Source organism: Pseudophryne corroboree, chromosome 6 (assembly GCF_028390025.1).
Source record: "Pseudophryne corroboree isolate aPseCor3 chromosome 6, aPseCor3.hap2, whole genome shotgun sequence".
Classification (NCBI taxonomy): domain Eukaryota; kingdom Metazoa; phylum Chordata; class Amphibia; order Anura; family Myobatrachidae; genus Pseudophryne; species Pseudophryne corroboree.
The window spans coordinates 817,466,644-817,484,458 of NC_086449.1; the positions used below are offsets into that span (position 1 = coordinate 817,466,644).

The 17,815-nt window shown below is 49.1% G+C and overlaps 1 protein-coding gene across 1 annotated transcript in view; it reads left to right on the plus strand.

Moving 5' to 3' along the window:
- LOC134935781 (uncharacterized) overlaps positions 1–17,815 on the plus strand; it is an 81,308-nt gene that overhangs the window by 43,280 nt on the left and 20,213 nt on the right. The window contains exons 5-7 of the mRNA XM_063930615.1: positions 8,557–8,657; positions 10,599–10,713; positions 17,205–17,245. Coding sequence (XP_063786685.1) covers positions 8,557–8,657; positions 10,599–10,713; positions 17,205–17,245 — 257 coding nt within the window. The remainder of the gene's footprint in view (positions 1–8,556; positions 8,658–10,598; positions 10,714–17,204; positions 17,246–17,815) is intronic.

Consider the following 17,815-nt stretch of genomic DNA (forward strand, 5'->3'; position numbering starts at 1 on the left):
ATTTGTCTATGTGTCATACAGCATACCAGCCGGTCATGTATGGATAGCGGCAGTACGCAGGATAATGTAGGGTCACCCCGGAGGTGTGTACTACACGTCCGTGGCAAGATGGCGTCGTACCTGAGCAGAACACATGCCGGCGGCCATCTTGGTAAAATACTGTTGCTTCAGTAAGGGAGCGTCATGGAGGAAAAGCAAGAGCGCACTCGCTATAACAGTTATAGGCATCTGGACGCACTGGGACCCCTGATTGTGACGGATGTTTTGCATCCAGTATAAGTGCGGGTGCTAGTCCTTGTACTAATGGTGGCAGCTGTGGAGGGTGTCACTCAGACGTGGCATGACTTAGACGTGGCATTCTGACGCACACATACTCGCATACACAGGCATTAGCATATCCTAGTGACCAGGCTGCCTGAAAAATCAGGTACATTATGTGTATGGTGAGGTGACTGAGCAAACGTTACACTACCAGGGATGCCAGCCGATGTGGCACCAGCTCTGTAGTTTGCTTTGTGAGAGTCAGAATGACGTTGCTGTATACGTGGTATATGTGGTGCAGCGTCATGGAGTGTGGTGCAGCGTCATGGAGTGTGGTGCAGCGTCGTGGAGTGTGGTGCAGGGTCATGGAGTGTGGAGTGTGGTGCAGGGTCATGGAGTGTGGAGTGTGGTGCAGCGTCATGGAGTGTGGAGTGTGGTGCAGCGTCATGGAGTGTGGTGCAGCGTCATGGAGTGTGGAGTGTGGTGCAACGTCATGGAGTGTGGTGCAGTGTCATGGAGTGTGGAGTGTGGTGCAGCGTCATGGAATGTGGAGTGTGGTGCAGCGTCATGGAGTGTGGTGCAGTGTCATGGAGTGTGGTGCAGCGTCATGGAGTGTGGAGTGTGGTGCAGTGTCATGGAGTGTGGAGCAGTATCATGGAGTGTGGAGTGTGGTGCAGGGTCATGGAGTGTGGAGTGTGGTGCAGTGTCATGGAGTGTGGAGCGTGGTGCAGCGTCATGGAGTGTGGTGCAGTGTCATGGAGTGTGGTGCAGTGTCATGGAGTATGGAGTGTGGCGCAGCGTCATGGAATGTGGAGTGTGGTGCAGCGTCATGGAGTGTGGTGCAGTGTCATGGAGTGTGGTGCAGTGTCATGGAGTGTGGAGTGTGGTGCAGCGTCATGGAGTGTGGAGTGTGGTGCAGTGTCATGGAGTGTGGAGCAGTATCATGGAGTGTGGAGTGTGGTGCAGGGTCATGGAGTGTGGAGAGTGGTGCAGTGTCATGGAGTGTGGAGCGTGGTGCGGTGTCATGGAGTGTGGTGCAGTGTCATGGAGTGTGGTGCAGCATCATGGAATGTGGAGTGTGGTGCAGCGTCATGGAGTGTGGAGTGTGGTGCAGTGTCATGGAGTGTGGTGCAGTGTCATGGAGTGTGGTGCAGCGTCATGGAATGTGGAGTGTGGTGCAGCGTCATGGAGTGTGGTGCAATGTCATGGAGTGTGGTGCAGTGTCATGGAGTGTGGAGTGTGGTGCAGCGTCATGGAATGTGGAGTGTGGTGCAGCGTCATGGAATGTGGAGTGTGGTGCAGCGTCATGGAGTGTGGAGTGTGGTGCAGTGTCATGGAGTGTGGTGCAGTGTCATGGAGTGTGGTGCAGCGTCATGGAATGTGGAGTGTGGTGCAGCGTCATGGAGTGTGGTGCAGTGTCATGGAGTGTGGTGCAGTGTCATGGAGTGTGGAGTGTGGTGCAGCGTCATGGAATGTGGAGTGTGGTGCAGCGTCATGGAGTGTGGAGCATGGTGCAGTGTCATGGAGTGTGGTGCAGTGTCATGGAGTGTGGAGTGTGGTGCAGCGTCATGGAATGTGGAGTGTGGTGCAGCGTCATGGAGTGTGGTGCAGCGTCATGGAGTGTGGTGCAGTATCATGGAGTGTGGTGCAGTATCATGGAGTGTGGAGTGTGGTGCAGCGTCATGGAGTGTGGAGTGTGGTGCAGCGTCATGGAGTGTGGTGCAGTGTCATGGAGTGTGGAGTGTGGTGCAGCGTCATGGAGTGTGGAGTGTGGTGCAGCGTCGTGGAGTGTTGTGCAGTGTCATGGAGTGTGGAGCAGTATCATGGAGTGTGCAGTGTGATGCAGCGTCATGGAGTGTGGAGTGTGGTGCAGCGTCATGGAGTGTGGAGTGTGGTGCAGCGTCATGGAATGTGGAGTGTGGTGCAGCGTCATGGAGTGTGGAGCATGGTGCAGTGTCATGGAGTGTGGTGCAGTGTCATGGAGTGTGGAGTGTGGTGCAGCGTCATGGAATGTGGAGTGTGGTGCAGCGTCATGGAGTGTGGTGCAGCGTCATGGAGTGTGGTGCAGTATCATGGAGTGTGGTGCAGTATCATTGAGTGTGGTGCAGTATCATGGAGTGTGGTGCAGCGTCATGGAGTGTGGAGTGTGGTGCAGCGTCATGGAGTGTGGTGCAGTGTCATGGAGTGTGGAGTGTGGTGCAGCGTCATGGAGTGTGGAGTAGCGTCGTGGAGTGTGGTGCAGTGTCATGGAGTGTGGAGCAGTATCATGGAGTGTGCAGTGTGATGCAGCGTCATGGAGTGTGGAGTGTGGTGCAGCGTCATAGAGTGTGGAGTGTGGTGCAGTGTCATGGAGTGTGGAGTGTGGTGCAGCGTCATGGAGTGTGGTGCAGTGTCATGGAGTGTGGTGCAGCGTCATGGAGTGTGGAGTGTGGTGCAGCGTCATGGAGTGTGGAGTGTGGTGCAGTGTCATGGAGTGTGGAGCAGTATCATGGAGTGTGCAGTGTGATGCAGCGTCATGGAGTGTGGAGTATGGTGCAGTGTCATGTAGTGTGGAGTGTGGTGCAGCGTCATGGAGTGTGGAGTGTGGTGCAGTGTCATGGAGTGTGGAGCAGTATCATGGAGTGTGCAGTGTGATGCAGCGTCATGGAGTGTGGAGTGTGGTGCAGCGTCATGGAATGTGGAGTGTGGTGCAGCGTCATGGAGTGTGGAGTGTGGTGCAGTGTCATGGAGTGTGGTGCAGTGTCATGGAGTGTGGTGCAGCGTCATGGAATGTGGAGTGTGGTGCAGCGTCATGGAGTGTGGTGCAGCGTCATGGAGTGTGGTGCAGTGTCATGGAGTGTGGAGTGTGGTGCAGCGTCATGGAATGTGGAGTGTGGTGCAGCGTCATGGAATGTGGAGTGTGGTGCAGCGTCATGGAGTGTGGAGCATGGTGCAGTGTCATGTAGTGTGGTGCAGTGTCATGGAGTGTGGAGTGTGGTGCAGCGTCATGGAATGTGGAGTGTGGTGCAGCGTCATGGAGTGTGGTGCAGCGTCATGGAGTGTGGTGCAGTATCATGGAGTGTGGTGCAGTATCATGGAGTGTGGTGCAGTATCATGGAGTGTGGAGTGTGGTGCAGCATCATGGAGTGTGGAGTGTGGTGCAGCGTCATGGAGTGTGGTGCAGTGTCATGGAGTGTGGAGTGTGGTGCAGCGTCATGGAGTGTGGAGTGTGGTGCAGCGTCGTGGAGTGTGGTGCAGTGTCATGGAGTGTGGAGCAGTATCATGGAGTGTGCAGTGTGATGCAGCGTCATGGAGTGTGGAGTGTGGTGCAGCGTCATAGAGTGTGGAGTGTGGTACAGTGTCTTGGAGTGTGTAGTGTGGTGCAGCGTCATGGAGTGTGGAGTGTGGTGCAGTGTCATGGAGTGTGGAGTGTGGTGCAGCGTCATGGAGTGTGGAGTGTGGTGCAGTGTCATGGAGTGTGGAGCAGTATCATGGAGTGTGCAGTGTGATGCAGCGTCATGGAGTGTGGAGTGTGGTGCAGTGTCATGTAGTGTGGAGTGTGGTGCAGCGTCATGGAGTGTGGAGTGTGGTGCAGTGTCATGGAGTGTGGAGCAGTATCATGGAGTGTGCAATGTGATGCAGCATCGTGGAGTGTGGTGCAGCGTCATGGAATGTGGAGTGTGGTGCAGCGTCATGGAATGTGGAGTGTGGTGCAGCGTCATGGAGTGTGGAGCAGTGTCATGGAGTGTGGTGCAGTGTCATGGAGTGTGGAGTGTGGTGCAGCGTCATGGAATGTGGAGTGTGGTGCAGCGTCATGGAGTGTGGTGCAGTGTCATGGAGTGTGGTGCAGTGTCATGGAGTGTGGAGTGTGGTGCAGCGTCATGGAATGTGGAGTGTGGTGCAGTGTCATGGAATGTGGAGTGTGGTGCAGCGTCATGGAGTGTGGAGCATGGTGCAGTGTCATGGAGTGTGGTGCAGTGTCATGGAGTGTGGAGTGTGGTGCAGCGTCATGGAATGTGGAGTGTGGTGCAGCGTCATGGAGTGTGGTGCAGCGTCATGGAGTGTGGTACAGTATCATGGAGTGTGGTGCAGTATCATGGAGTGTGGAGTGTGGTGCAGCGTCATGGAGTGTGGAGTGTGGTGCAGCGTCATGGAGTGTGGTGCAGTGTCATGGAGTGTGGTGCAGCGTCATGGAGTGTGGAGTGTGGTGCAGCGTCGTGGAGTGTGGTGCAGTGTCATGGAGTGTGGAGCAGTATCATGGAGTGTGCAGTGTGATGCAGCGTCATGGAGTGTGGAGTGTGGTGCAGCATCATAGAGTGTGGAGTGTGGTGCAGTGTCATGGAGTGTGGAGTGTGGTGCAGCGTCATGGAGTGTGGAGTGTGGTGCAGTGTCATGGAGTGTGGAGTGTGGTGCAGCGTCATGGAGTGTGGAGTGTGGTGCAGTGTCATGGAGTGTGGAGCAGTATCATGGAGTGTGCAGTGTGATGCAGCGTCATGGAGTGTGGAGTGTGGTGCAGTGTCATGTAGTGTGGAGTGTGGTGCAGCGTCATGGAGTGTGGAGTGTGGTGCAGTGTCATGGAGTGTGGAGCAGTATCATGGAGTGTGCAGTGTGATGCAGCGTCATGGAGTGTGGAGTGTGGTGCAGTGTCATGTAGTGTGGTGCAGTATCATGGAATGTGGAGTTTGGTGCAGTGTCGTCATGGAGTGTGGTGCAGCGTTGTGGAGTGTGGTGCAGTGTCATGGAGTGTGGTGCAGTGTCATGGAGTGTGGTGCAGCGTTGTGGAGTGTGGTGCAGTGTCATGGAGTGTGGTGCAGCGTCATGGAGTGTGGTGCAGTGTCATGGAGTGTGGTGCAGTGTCATGGAGTGTGGTGCAGTGACATGGGCCAGCACTACTCAGACAGCCCTAAAGCAGGTTTTATTTTCAGCACTTACTTAAACATCATATACATACAGTATACAGAGGTTGAATTACAGAGAATTGCATGTACTATAGAGAACAAGGGAAGTGGCACTGTGCAGTCTATGCTACATGCATAAAAGGAATAGGTACTTAGAATTACTTCCACTGTACAGAAAATGGGAAGTAGTTCTGTGCAGTTGATAATACATGCAGAAAAAGAATACATACTGAGAATTACCCCCACTATATAGAACAAGGGAAGTGTTACTGTGCAGTTGATAATATATATTTATTTATTAACAGTTTCTTATATAGCGCAGCAAATTCCGTTGCGCTTTACAGTTGGAAATAACAGTGATATAACAAAACTGGGTAATAACAAACAGTCATAGAGGTAGGAGGGCCCTGCTCGCAAGCTTACAATATACAGAAAAATAATAAATACTGAGAATTACTCTCACTATACAGAGCAAGGGAAGTGTTACTGTGCAGTTGGTAGTATATACAGAAAAAGAATAGATACTGAGAATTACTCTCACTATACAGAAGGGAAGTGCTACTATGTAGTTGATGCTACATGCAGAAAAAGAATATATACCGAGAATTATATACACTATACAGAAAATGCGAAGTTGTACTGTGCAGTTGATGCTACATGCAGAAAAAGCCTTCAGTACCTGAGACTATCCCTGTAAACCAGAGACTGTTGGAGACTATCTGTGTTAGTGATACCAGAGACTTCCGGGGACTGTGTGTGTTAGTGATAATAGAGACTGTTGGAGACCATGGCCCTCATTCCGAGTTGTTCGCTCGCTAGCTGCTTTTAGCAGCTTTGCACATGCTAAGCCGCCGCCTACTGGGAGTGAATCTTAGCTTAGCAGAATTGCGAACGAAAGATTCGCAGAATTGCGAAAAGAAACTTCTTTGCAGTTTCTGAGTAGCTCGAGACTTACTCTGCCACTGCGATCAGTTCAGTCAGTTTCGTTCCTGGTTTGACGTCACAAACACACCCAGCGTTTGGCCAGACACTCCCCCGTTTCTCCAGCCACTCCCGCGTTTTTCCCAGAAACGGCAGCGTTTTTTCGCACACACCCATAAAACGGTCAGTTTCCGCCCAGAAACACCCACTTCCTGTCAATCTCACTTCGATCACCAGAACGAAGAAATTTCTTCGTTAAGCCGTGAGTAAAGTACCAAACTTTTTTGCAAATTTACTTGGCGCAGACGCACTGCGAACATTGCGCATGCGCAGTTTGCGACTAATCGCTCCGTTGCAAAGAAAACTAACGAGCGAACAACTCGGAATGAGGGCCTATGTGTGTTAGTGATACCAGAGACTTCCGGGGACTGTGTGTGTTAGTGATACCAGAGACTGTTGGAGACTGTGTGTGTTAGTGATACCAGAGACTGTTGGAGACTATCTGTGTTAGTGATACCAGAGACTGTTGGAGACTATCTGTGTTAGTGATACCAGAGACTTCCGGGGACTGTGTGTGTTAGTGATACCAGAGGCTGTTGGAGACTGTGTGTGTTAGTGATACCAGAGACTGTTGGAGACTGTGTGTGTTAGTGATACCAGAGACTGTTGGAGACTGTGTGTTAGTGATACCAGAGACTGTTGGAGACTATCTGTGTTAGTGATACCAGAGACTTCCGGGGACTGTGTGTGTTAGTGATACCAGAGACTGTTGGGGACTATCTGTGTTAGTGATACCAGAGACTGTTGGGGACTGTGTGTGTTAGTGATACCAGAGACTGTTGGGGACTGTGTGTGTTGATGATACCAGAGACTTCCGGGGACTGTGTGTGTTAGTGATACCAGAGACTGTTGGAGACTGTGTGTGTTAGTGATACCAGAGACTGTTGGAGACTGTGTGTGTTAGTGATACCAGAGACTGTTGGGGACTGTGTGTGTTAGTGATACCAGAGACTGTTGGGGACTGTGTGTGTTAGTGATACCAGAGACTGTTGGAGACTATCTGTGTTAGTGATACCAGAGACTGTTGGAGACTGTGTGTGTTAGTGATACCAGAGACTGTTGGGGACTGTGTGTGTTAGTGATACCAGAGACTTCCGGGGACTGTGTGTGTTAGTGATACCAGAGACTGTTGGGGACTGTGTGTGTTAGTGATACCAGAGACTGTTGGGGACTGTGTATGTTAGTGATACCAGAGACTGTTGGGGACTGTGTGTGTTAGTGATACCAGAGACTTCCGGGGACTGTGTGTGTTAGTGATACCAGAGACTGTTGGGGACTGTGTGTGTTAGTGATACCAGAGACTGTTGGGGACTGTGTATGTTAGTGATACCAGAGACTGTTGGAGACTGTGTGTGTTAGTGATACCAGAGACTGTTGGGGACTGTCTGTGTTAGTGATACCAGAGACTGTTGGGGACTGTGTGTTAGTGATACCAGATACTTCCGGGGACTGTGTGTGTTAGTGATACCAGAGACTGTTGGGGACTGTCTGTGTTAGTGATACCAGAGACTGTTGGGGACTGTGTGTGTTAGTGATACCAGAGACTTCCGGGGACTGTGTGTTAGTGATACCAGAGACTGTTGGGGACTGTCTGTGTTAGTGATACCAGAGACTGTTGGGGACTGTGTGTGTTAGTGATACCAGAGACTGTTGGGGACTGTGTATGTTAGTGATACCAGAGACTGTTGGAGACTGTGTGTGTTAGTGATACCAGAGACTGTTGGGGACTGTCTGTGTTAGTGATACCAGAGACTGTTGGGGACTGTGTGTTAGTGATACCAGATACTTCCGGGGACTGTGTGTGTTAGTGATACCAGAGACTGTTGGGGACTGTCTGTGTTAGTGATACCAGAGACTGTTGGGGACTGTGTGTGTTAGTGATACCAGAGACTTCCGGGGACTGTGTGTTAGTGATACCAGAGACTGTTGGGGACTGTCTGTGTTAGTGATACCAGAGACTGTTGGGGACTGTGTGTGTTAGTGATACCAGAGACTTCCGAGGACTGTGTGTTAGTGATACCAGAGACTGTTGGGGACTGTGTGTGTTAGTGATACCAGAGACTCCCGGGGACTGTGTGTGTTAGTGATACCAGAGACTGTTGGGGACTGTGTGTGTTAGTGATACCAGAGACTTCCGGGGACTGTGTGTGTTAGTGATACCAGAGACTGTTGGGGACTGTGTGTTAGTGATACCAGAGACTGTTGGGGACTGTGTGTGTTAGTGATACCAGAGACTCCCGGGGACTGTGTGTTAGTGATACCAGAGACTGTTGGAGACTATCTGTGTTAGTGATACCAGAGACTTCCGGGGACTGTGTGTGATAGTGATACCAGAGACTGTTGGGGACTATCTGTGTTAGTGACACTGGGGTCACAGGCATCTGTCAACATCCTCTGTGCGGGTATTTAGAGATGTTTTCTGATTGCTCCTCCCCAGAAGGAAGACAATTGCTCCAAGCTACTGAAACAAGTGAAAGTAGATTTGCACCTGAGCGACAGTGAGGATGACAGTGGACGTGAGTCGTCTCCAGGTTCCAGGTACGTTAGCTGTCTGTCAGCCACTGCAGCACTATTCCCTGTATACAGCTCAGCTCAGACAAACCTGCAGCCTCCAGATGGAACATGTTATTACTGAGGAGCTTTTATCCCCCCGTAGAAGGTTATCTGTTGCTGCAGTCGCATCTGTGACTTGCTGCCGCTACAAAACCAGTCCCTGGTACATCCGTGCGCCCGAAAGTACAAGGATTGAGATGCTGCGTGTCTTATCGGCTGCACCATCCAAACTTACACCTGTCCTAAGGCAAGTGCAGGTTCTCCCTCTGAGTATCACCTCCTGTGCGAGTGGGTCAGCGCCTTTGTACGCAGCTGCTTTCAGCGACACGTCTGTGACTCTCCCATAAGACGCAACACCCCCGTCACCTCCCAGTCACCGCCCAGGAACGCCCCCTTACATTTCTGCCTCCACACGTCCAGCTCTCTTCTGTACATGGAAATCGGGAGGCAGACCCGCTGCGACTCAGGCGCATACGAAACACCGGCATAGCATGTGACTCAGAATCAGACCGTAAGACGCAGATATTGTCCTACTAAAATGAGTGAGTGTCGTAATGAATGCTCCCCCTCCCCCCCCCCCATTACTTTCCAAATGGAGAGTTTTCTTTTTAAATCACTAGAATGACTGCTGAGTCTGTCTCCCCCCGTATAATGTCACTGACATAGTTAAGGGGCCTCCAGCAAAGGAGTGAACGGAGACTAACGTAAATGTAATGATGTATATACCTAGCACTCTGCACGATATACATGGCATGTCTTGCGTGAAGTCGGTCTGTACATGTCCAGAACAGTGGGTGTCATTCCGACCCGATCGCTCGCCGCAGTTTGTCGCAGTGCAGCGATCGGGTCGGAAATGCGCATGTGATGGCGCCGCAGTGCACCGGCGCATGGCAGCTTTAGTTACCTCTGAGACAGAGGCAGTTGCTAGGCGGGAAGGGGCAGAACGGCGGCGTTAAGCCGCCGTTTAGGAGGAGCGGTTCGGCCAACGCAGGCGTGGCCGGACCGTTGGGGGGCGGTCCACGGTGGCTGCATGACGTCTCACGCAGCCGCTGCGGCCAGCAAGAGCGACGAGCAACTCCCGGCCAGCCGCAGAAGCTGCGCTGGCCGGGAGTTACTCCTCAAATACAAAGGCATCGCCCCTGCGCAATGCTTTTGTATTTGTGCGGGGGGGCCGGCACTGACATGCAGGGCGGACTAGCCCTGTGCTGGGCGTCCCCCCGCATATCTGAGTTAACGATCATAGCTGTGCTAAATTTAGCACAGCTACGATCAACTCGGAATGACCCCCAGTGCACAAACACACAGGGCCCCCCCAACGCTAGTCTGTAGCTGCTCACAAGCATCCAGGGGTGCGGCCGGGTACAAGCCACGTGTCCTCAGAGCATTTGGCAGGCAAGGACATTTACTGCACGGCCAGGTTACGGTCTCAGACTCGGCCAGGCCTGTATACACCACCAACAGTGTTAACCACAAAAGCCGCAGTCTGTTAGGGGACAGATAAGACCGTCCGGCTGCAGCCGCCTTATTAACCGTCTCCTTGTATATTCATCACATTCATTATAACCCGAGCCATCCGTCCCCCCCATCTCGTCCTGTTACTATAATAGACATTTATCTCTGTACTAGTAAAAATGACTTTTAAACATATTTATGATAACTTGGTTAATACAAATTATTCTTGCGCAATTCTTTAACAAGAGAACATATGAATGCAGATAAGGGCGTGCAAGGATCACGTAGATCCAGCTGCGGCAGAATTCTCGTTTCACCTTGGGGTCAAATATTAGATTGTTTCTGACAACGCCATAATTATATTCTAATCAGCCTGTGATACGATGTGTCCCTGCGTGGCGCCCGGCTGTATACAGTGGCTGATCTGCCTATAACCTCTCGCCTCACTGTCCCCGATATCTGATTACTTTCTAGCGTTAAGAAGAGAATGAAGAGCAGGGGGAAGAAAGAGGAAAAGCGGAAGGAGGTGCAGCCTCGGACGCGTCCCGAGAGAGGGGAGGACGCCGAATGGGTTAAGGCCAAAGGAAAAGTACGTTGCAGATCATTTCTAATGAGCTTTATTACCATAAAAGTAATAAAGACTACTTTAGGGATTTGCAGTTCTGCCGCATGTTATTATAGAGTGTTATTCGCGTGGGGCTTGTAACATATAAATTGTTATCATTATTTTGGTCATGCATACATACATACATACATACATACATACATACATACATGGCTGAGAGATAATTGACCAGCAGCTCCATACTATTATTGAAATTAAGGATCCCCTAATAGGTCGTTAATGTCTGTTAGGTCTCCTTAATACTAAAAGGTTATTCTCTAGGAGAAGTAATGGTCCCGGGCGCCTCGTTAGGTAGCGTTGCAACATTGCCTGGAACTGGAGAGACCCAGCAGATGGAGAGGCACAAAGGAGATGATAAGTGATAACACATTAGTCGCTGTTCTCTAGACTCCGCTACACCCAGCGCGAGGTCAGAAGCGCCTGAACCTGAGGCTTGTCAGTAACGCGTTCGGTTTCATCAGATCAGCTCACTGCATCCTCTGCTGAACCTATTTCTCTAATATATTATATGCAGGTATATGCAAGTATATAAAGGGCTGATTGTGGCTCGTGCGCAATTTTATACACGGCCGCATCCAGTTATTTATGTATACGAGGCTTGCGCTGCGGGCTGCTTATGCATCATTGCAATTGTATGCTCAATTGGAGGTGTTCACTGCGGAAAGGGGGTGTTAGGGTTAGGGGGCCATTGGGCACATGGGGGGTAAGTCAGACCTGATCGTAGCAGCAGTTTTGTTAGCAGTTGGGCAAAACCGTGTGCACTGCAGGTGGGGCAGATATAACATGTGCAGAGAGAGTTAGATTTGGGTGGGTTATTTTGTTTCTGTGCAGGGTAATTAGTTACTGGCTGCTTTATTTTTACACTGCAATTTAGATTTCAGTTTGAACACACCACACCCAAATCTCTCTCTCTCTGCACATGTTACATCTGCCCCCCCCCCTCACTGCACATTGGGGGTGATTCCGAGTTGTTCGCTCGTTGCCGATTTTCGCTATACTGCGATTATCCGCTAACTGCGCATGCGCTTAGTTATTTTACACAAAAGTTAGGTATTTTACTCACGGCATTACGAAGCCTTTTCATTGCTGTGGTGATCGTAGTGTGATTGACAGGAAGTGGGTGTTTCTGGGCGGAAACTGGACGTTTTATGGGAGTGTGCGGAAAAACGCAGGCGTTCGAGTTCCAAAACGCTGGAGTGGCTGGAGAAACGGGGGAGTGGCTGGGCGAACGCTGGGTGTGTTTGTGACGTCAAACCAGGAACGAAAAGGACTGAGCTGGTCGCACTGGATGAGTAAGTCTGGAGCTACTCAGAAACTGCGGGGTAATTGTTACGAGAAAATGAGCGAAGCTTTCGTTCGCAATTCTGCTATGCTAAGATACACTCCCAGTAGGTGGCGGCTTAGCGTGTGCAATGCTGCTAAAAGCAGCTAGCGCTCGTTATTTTTCTTCACATCGTTGCGATTAGTCGCAAACTGCGCATGCGCAATGTTCGCAGTGCGCCTGCGCCAAGTAAATTTGCTAAAAAGTTTGGTATTTATTTTACTCATGGCTTAACGCAGAAATTTCTTCGTTCTGGTGATCGTAGTGTGATTGACAGGAAGTGGGTGTTTCTGGGCGGAACCTGGCCGTTTTATGGGAGTGTGCGAAAAAACGCAGCCGTTTCTGGGAAAAACGCGGGAGTGGCTGGAGAAACGGGGGAGTGGCTGGGCGAACGCTGGGTGTGTTTGTGACGTCAAACCAGGAACGACAAGCACTGAACTGATCGCAGTAGCAGAGTAAGTCTGGAGCTACTCAGAAACTGCAAAGAAATTTCTATTCGCAATTCTGCTAATCTTTCGTTCGCAGTTCTGCTAAGCTAAGATACACTCCCAGTAGGCGGCGGCTTAGCGTGTGCAATGCTGCTAAAAGCAGCTAGCGAGCGAACAACTCGGAATGAGGGCCATGGTTTTGCCCAACTGCTAACAAATTTGCTGCTACTATCAAGTCTGAATTACCCCCATTGTTGTGCACACACAAATTTGCATTACCCGTATGTACCTAATAAAGTGGTCACTGTATGTTTGACACACACACACACACACACACACACACACACACACACACACACACACACACACACACACACATTACAAAAAAATTGATACATACAAGTATGTTGTTTGCAGGCATATGTATAAGTGTTTTATTTAAAAACAACACTCTACACAATGAATGTTGGCTTTTAGTCTAGTTTCCCCTCTCCTGATCTTCATCATCACCCTCTTCCACCCCATCACCATCCTCCTTCATCATTATCCTCATATCTCATCAGCCGCATTCTCTTATCCTCATATCTCATCAGCCGCATTCCGCTCTTATCCTCATCTCTCATCAGCCGCATTCCGCTATTTAACCCCTTCATCACCCGCTATCCTTATCCACTCACCATTTCATTATTTCCAATTTCATCATTATCCCTCACGTCTCTGTATTATCCTGCTTTACAATGTTCTTCCCCCTTCCCTCCCACCACCCCATATAGACTAATCATTCAGGTAACACCAGAGTTCTAATTATAGAATGCGCTCTGTGAATGGGTAGAGCGAGCTGTATAATGACTGCGCTCGATCACCTAACACCTTAGCAGGCATTATTGAAGGTTTCAGTAAGAAATTACTTAGGGTAGATGCTCCGAATAGATAACAGCTACTTAAGATTCTTTAACATCTTGTCGTTAAGTAAGCTGTCTCTAAAGACAGGGATTGCTTGTTAATGGGAAGAAAGCATTTGCAATGCACATAATAGTACACTAGGTGGCAGTGTTTTATAGACGCATAGGGGTATATTTACTAAGGTCCCGATTTTGACCGAGATGCCGTTTTTTCTTCAAAGTGTCATCTCGGGAATTTACTAAACTCAAATCTCGGCAGTGATAAGGGCATTCGTATTTTTTTTGAAGATCAACAAAAAAAATACGAATGAATACACCATCGGTCAAAACGCGGCTGTTTAAGTATGAATTTTGGGCATTTACTAAGAAGTGCAAAGCAAAAAAAAAAAAAACACTGCCGTGAAAAAATACAACTCGTAAAAAAGTGCTAAAAAAAAACAGACCTGCTTTTTTGAGCCGTGATTGGATAGGCATGCACGGATCCATGAGATCCGTGCATGTATATCAGTGGGAAGGGGTGGGAAAGTGTTAATTTTTTGTAAAAAAATTGCGTGGGGTCCCCCCTCCTAAGCATAACCAGCCTCGGGCTCTTTGAGCCGATCCTGGTTGCAGAAATATGGGAAAAAAAATGACAGGGGTTCCCCCATATTTAAGCAACCAGCATCGGGCTCTGCGCCTGGTCCTGGTTCCAAAAATACGGGGGACAAAAAGCGTAGGGGTCCCCCGTATTTTTAAAACCAGCACCGGGCTCCACTAGCTGGACAGATAATGCCACAGCCGGGGGTCACTTTTATACAGTGCCCTGCGGCCGTGGCATCAAATATCCAACTAGTCACCCCTGGCCGGGGTACCCTGGGGGAGTGGGGACCCCTTCAATCAAGGGGTCCCCCCCCCAGCCACCCAAGGGCCAGGGGTGAAGCCCGAGGCTGTCCCCCCCATCCAATGGGCTGCGGATGGGGGGCTGATAGCCTTTTTGTAAAAGTGTAAGATATTGTTTTTAGTAGCAGTACTACAAGGCCCAGCAAGCCTCCCCCGCATGCTGGTACTTGGAGAACCACAAGTACCAGCATGCGGCGGAAAAACGGGCCCGCTGGTACCTGTAGTACTACTACTAAAAAAAATACCCAAAAAAAGACAATACACACACACCTTGAAAGTAAAGTTTTATTACATGCATCCACACAAACATACATACATACTTACCTTATGTTCACACGCAGGTCGGTCCTCTTGTCCAGTAGAATCCATGGGGTACCTGTTGAATAAATTATACTCACCAGATCCAGGGTACCAGGCTCCTCGGATAATCCTTTTGTAATCCACGTACTTGATTAAAAAAATAAAACGGAGACCCGAGCCACGCACTGAAAGGGGACCCATGTTTTCACATGGGTCCCCTTTCCCCGAATGCCAGAAACCCACTCTGACTGATGTCTAAGTGGGTTTCTTCAGCCAATCAGGGAGCGCCACGTTGTGGCACCCTCCTGATCGGCTGTGTGCTCCTGTACTGACTGACAGGCGGCACACGGCAGTGTTACAATGTAGCGCCTATGCGCTCCATTGTAACCAATGGTGGGAACTTTAAGGTCAGCGGTGAGGTCACTTTCGGTCAACCGCTGACCTGAAAGTTCCCACCATTGGTTACAATGGAGCGCATAGGCGCTACATTGTAACACTGCCGTGTGTCGCCTGTCAGACAGTACAGGAGCACACAGCCGATCAGGAGGGTGCCACAACGTGGCGCTCCCTGATTGGCTGAGGAAACCCACTTAGACATCAGTCAGAGTGGGTTTCTGGCATTCGGGGAAAGGGGGCCCATGTGAAAACATGGGTCCCCTTTCAGTTCGTGGTCGGGTATCCGTTTTTTTATTTTTTCAAGTACGTGGATTACAAAAGGAGTTCCCGAGGAGCCGAAAACACTGGATTATGTGAGTATAATTTTTTCTACAGGTACACCATGGATTCTACTGGAGAAGAGGACCGACCCTCGTGTGAACATAAGGTAAGTATGTGTATATGGAGGTGTGGATGGATGTATTAAAGTTATACTTTCAAGGTGTGTGTGTGTTGTCTTTATTGGGGTATTTTTTTAGTAGTAGTACTGCAGGTACCAGCGGGCCCGTTTTTCCGCCGCATGCTGGTACTTGTGGTTCTCCAAGTACCAGCTTGCGGGGGAGGCTTGCTGGGCCTTGTAGTACTGCTACTAAAAACAATATCAATCACTTTTCACAAAGGCTATCAGCCCCCCATCCGCAGCCTATTGGATGGGGGGGACAGCCTCGGGCTTCACCCCTGGCCCTTGGGTGGCTGGGGGGGGGGACGACTCCTTGATTGAAGGGGTCCCCACTCCCCCAGGGTACCCCGGCCAGGGGTGACTAGTTGGATATTTGATGCCACGGCCGCAAGGCACTGTATAAAAGTGACCCCCGGCTGTGGCATTATCTGTCCAGCTAGTGGAGCCCGGTGCTGGTTTCAAAAATACGGGGGACCCCTACTCTTTTTGTCCCCCGTATTTTTGGAACCAGGACCAGGCGCAGAGCCCGATGCTGGTTGCTTAAATATGGGGGAACCCCTGTCCATTTTTCCCCCATATTTCTGCAACCAGGATCGGCTCAAAGAGCCCGAAACTGGTTTGCCTTAGGAGGGGGGACCCCACGCAATTTTTTTTTTACATTTAAACTTTATTTTTTTGTTTAACAAAGTGCACAATGAAGCCCAGCACGGATCTCTCAGATCCAGCCGAGATTCATTGTATTAAAGTCGGCAGTGTTTTACAAGTCACTCACGTAAAACACTGCCTAAAAAAACGAATGACATCGACATCGGAAAACCCGAAAATGCAGAATACGGCAGCTTAGTAAATTAGTCGTAATAAATTCAAAAAGTTGCAGTTTTACACTTTCGATGTCATTCGTGATTATTCTCCCACCAAATCGGGAGAATTACGAATGTTAGTAAATATACCCCATAGGGAGGATATACCTGGGATAAGCAGTAAACCAGCTGCGCTGATAATACAGGTTGCATCTTTGTATCTGAACATCTAACATGCGAAGGCTGTCAGTGCGCTGTAATGTCATCAGTTCAGACCGCTGAGCAGGGATTTACATGTATAGCTAAACTTTGAAGGATAGCAGATTTTTTTGTTGGAAAATGGAATGTCAGTGTCAGTTTTGCAAACGAAGGGTTAAGTCTAACGTTATGCATGCTAAAGTGTTGACTGCTTAAAGACAAAGGGGTCTATTTACTAAGCCTTGGATTGAGATAAAGTGAACGGAGATAAAGTACCAGCCAATCAGCTCACAACTGTCATTTTTCAAACACAGCCTGTGACACGGCAGTTAGGAACTGGTTGGCTGGTACATTAGGGCAGATGTATTAAGCCTGGAGAAGTGATAAAGCAGTGATAAGTGGTAGGTGATAACGCACCAGCCAATAATTACAGGTTTGAAAACTGACAGTTAGGAGCTGATTGGCTGGTGCGTTATCACCTTCCACTTGTCAATTCTTTATCACTTCTCCAGGCTTAATACATCTGCCCATTTATAGCCGCCAAACTTTATCTCCATCCAAGGCATAGTAAATAGACCCCAAATATAGCACACAATATCACCCGTTAGGACACTACCTTGTAGTATTTTATATTGAGGGGTCAAGTACTTAAATGGTGTGGAAAAGGTTAATTTCCGTCTACTCTTTACAAACAAGAAAGATATTTCCCCTCCTAGGGAAGAAATCGAAAGTAGTGGCGAAACGCGTTAATCTCTCCTACAGTTTTGTTGATTATATTTTTATGTTCTGCAGGTTGAACAGTTCTTGGACTTCCCAGGAGCCATGGCCTTTCGGTAAGAAACACTACGCAGTGCCAAAAAGTTACACCAGCTGCAAAAAGTTTCAGAACAAAGAGTGTTCCGCCGTATTACTGTGCGCGAGGCACCTTTGCGGTCCCTCCGTAGTTATTGTACTTGTGGGTGTATAAAGAGGGCGACATTTCAATTTGATTTATACCATACCCCATTAAGACACTAATCTGGGTTGGAAAAGCTGCAAGTAAAACCCATGGAACAAATGAATCAATTGCTTTAGTTAAATTACATTTTTTTCTAGCTAATTAAAATATTTATGTGATGCAGCATTCAGTATTTATCATTATTATTACTTAGCATTCACTTATATAGCACTTCTCAATACCGTAGTAATAGAACAACATGCAATCAGATATTTGAGGTTAGAAGATCTATTTTGATATTTTGTCAATTTTATTTTGAGCAATTTGTGAAAATCCGCATTGTTTCCTACACCGTGGCAGATATTCCACAAACGTTTTGCAATACAGCCGCTACTGGAAAATAATGTATCTTCTGATGTATCTATTATCATCGGCAAGAGAACGTGACTATTGGAAGATCTAACAG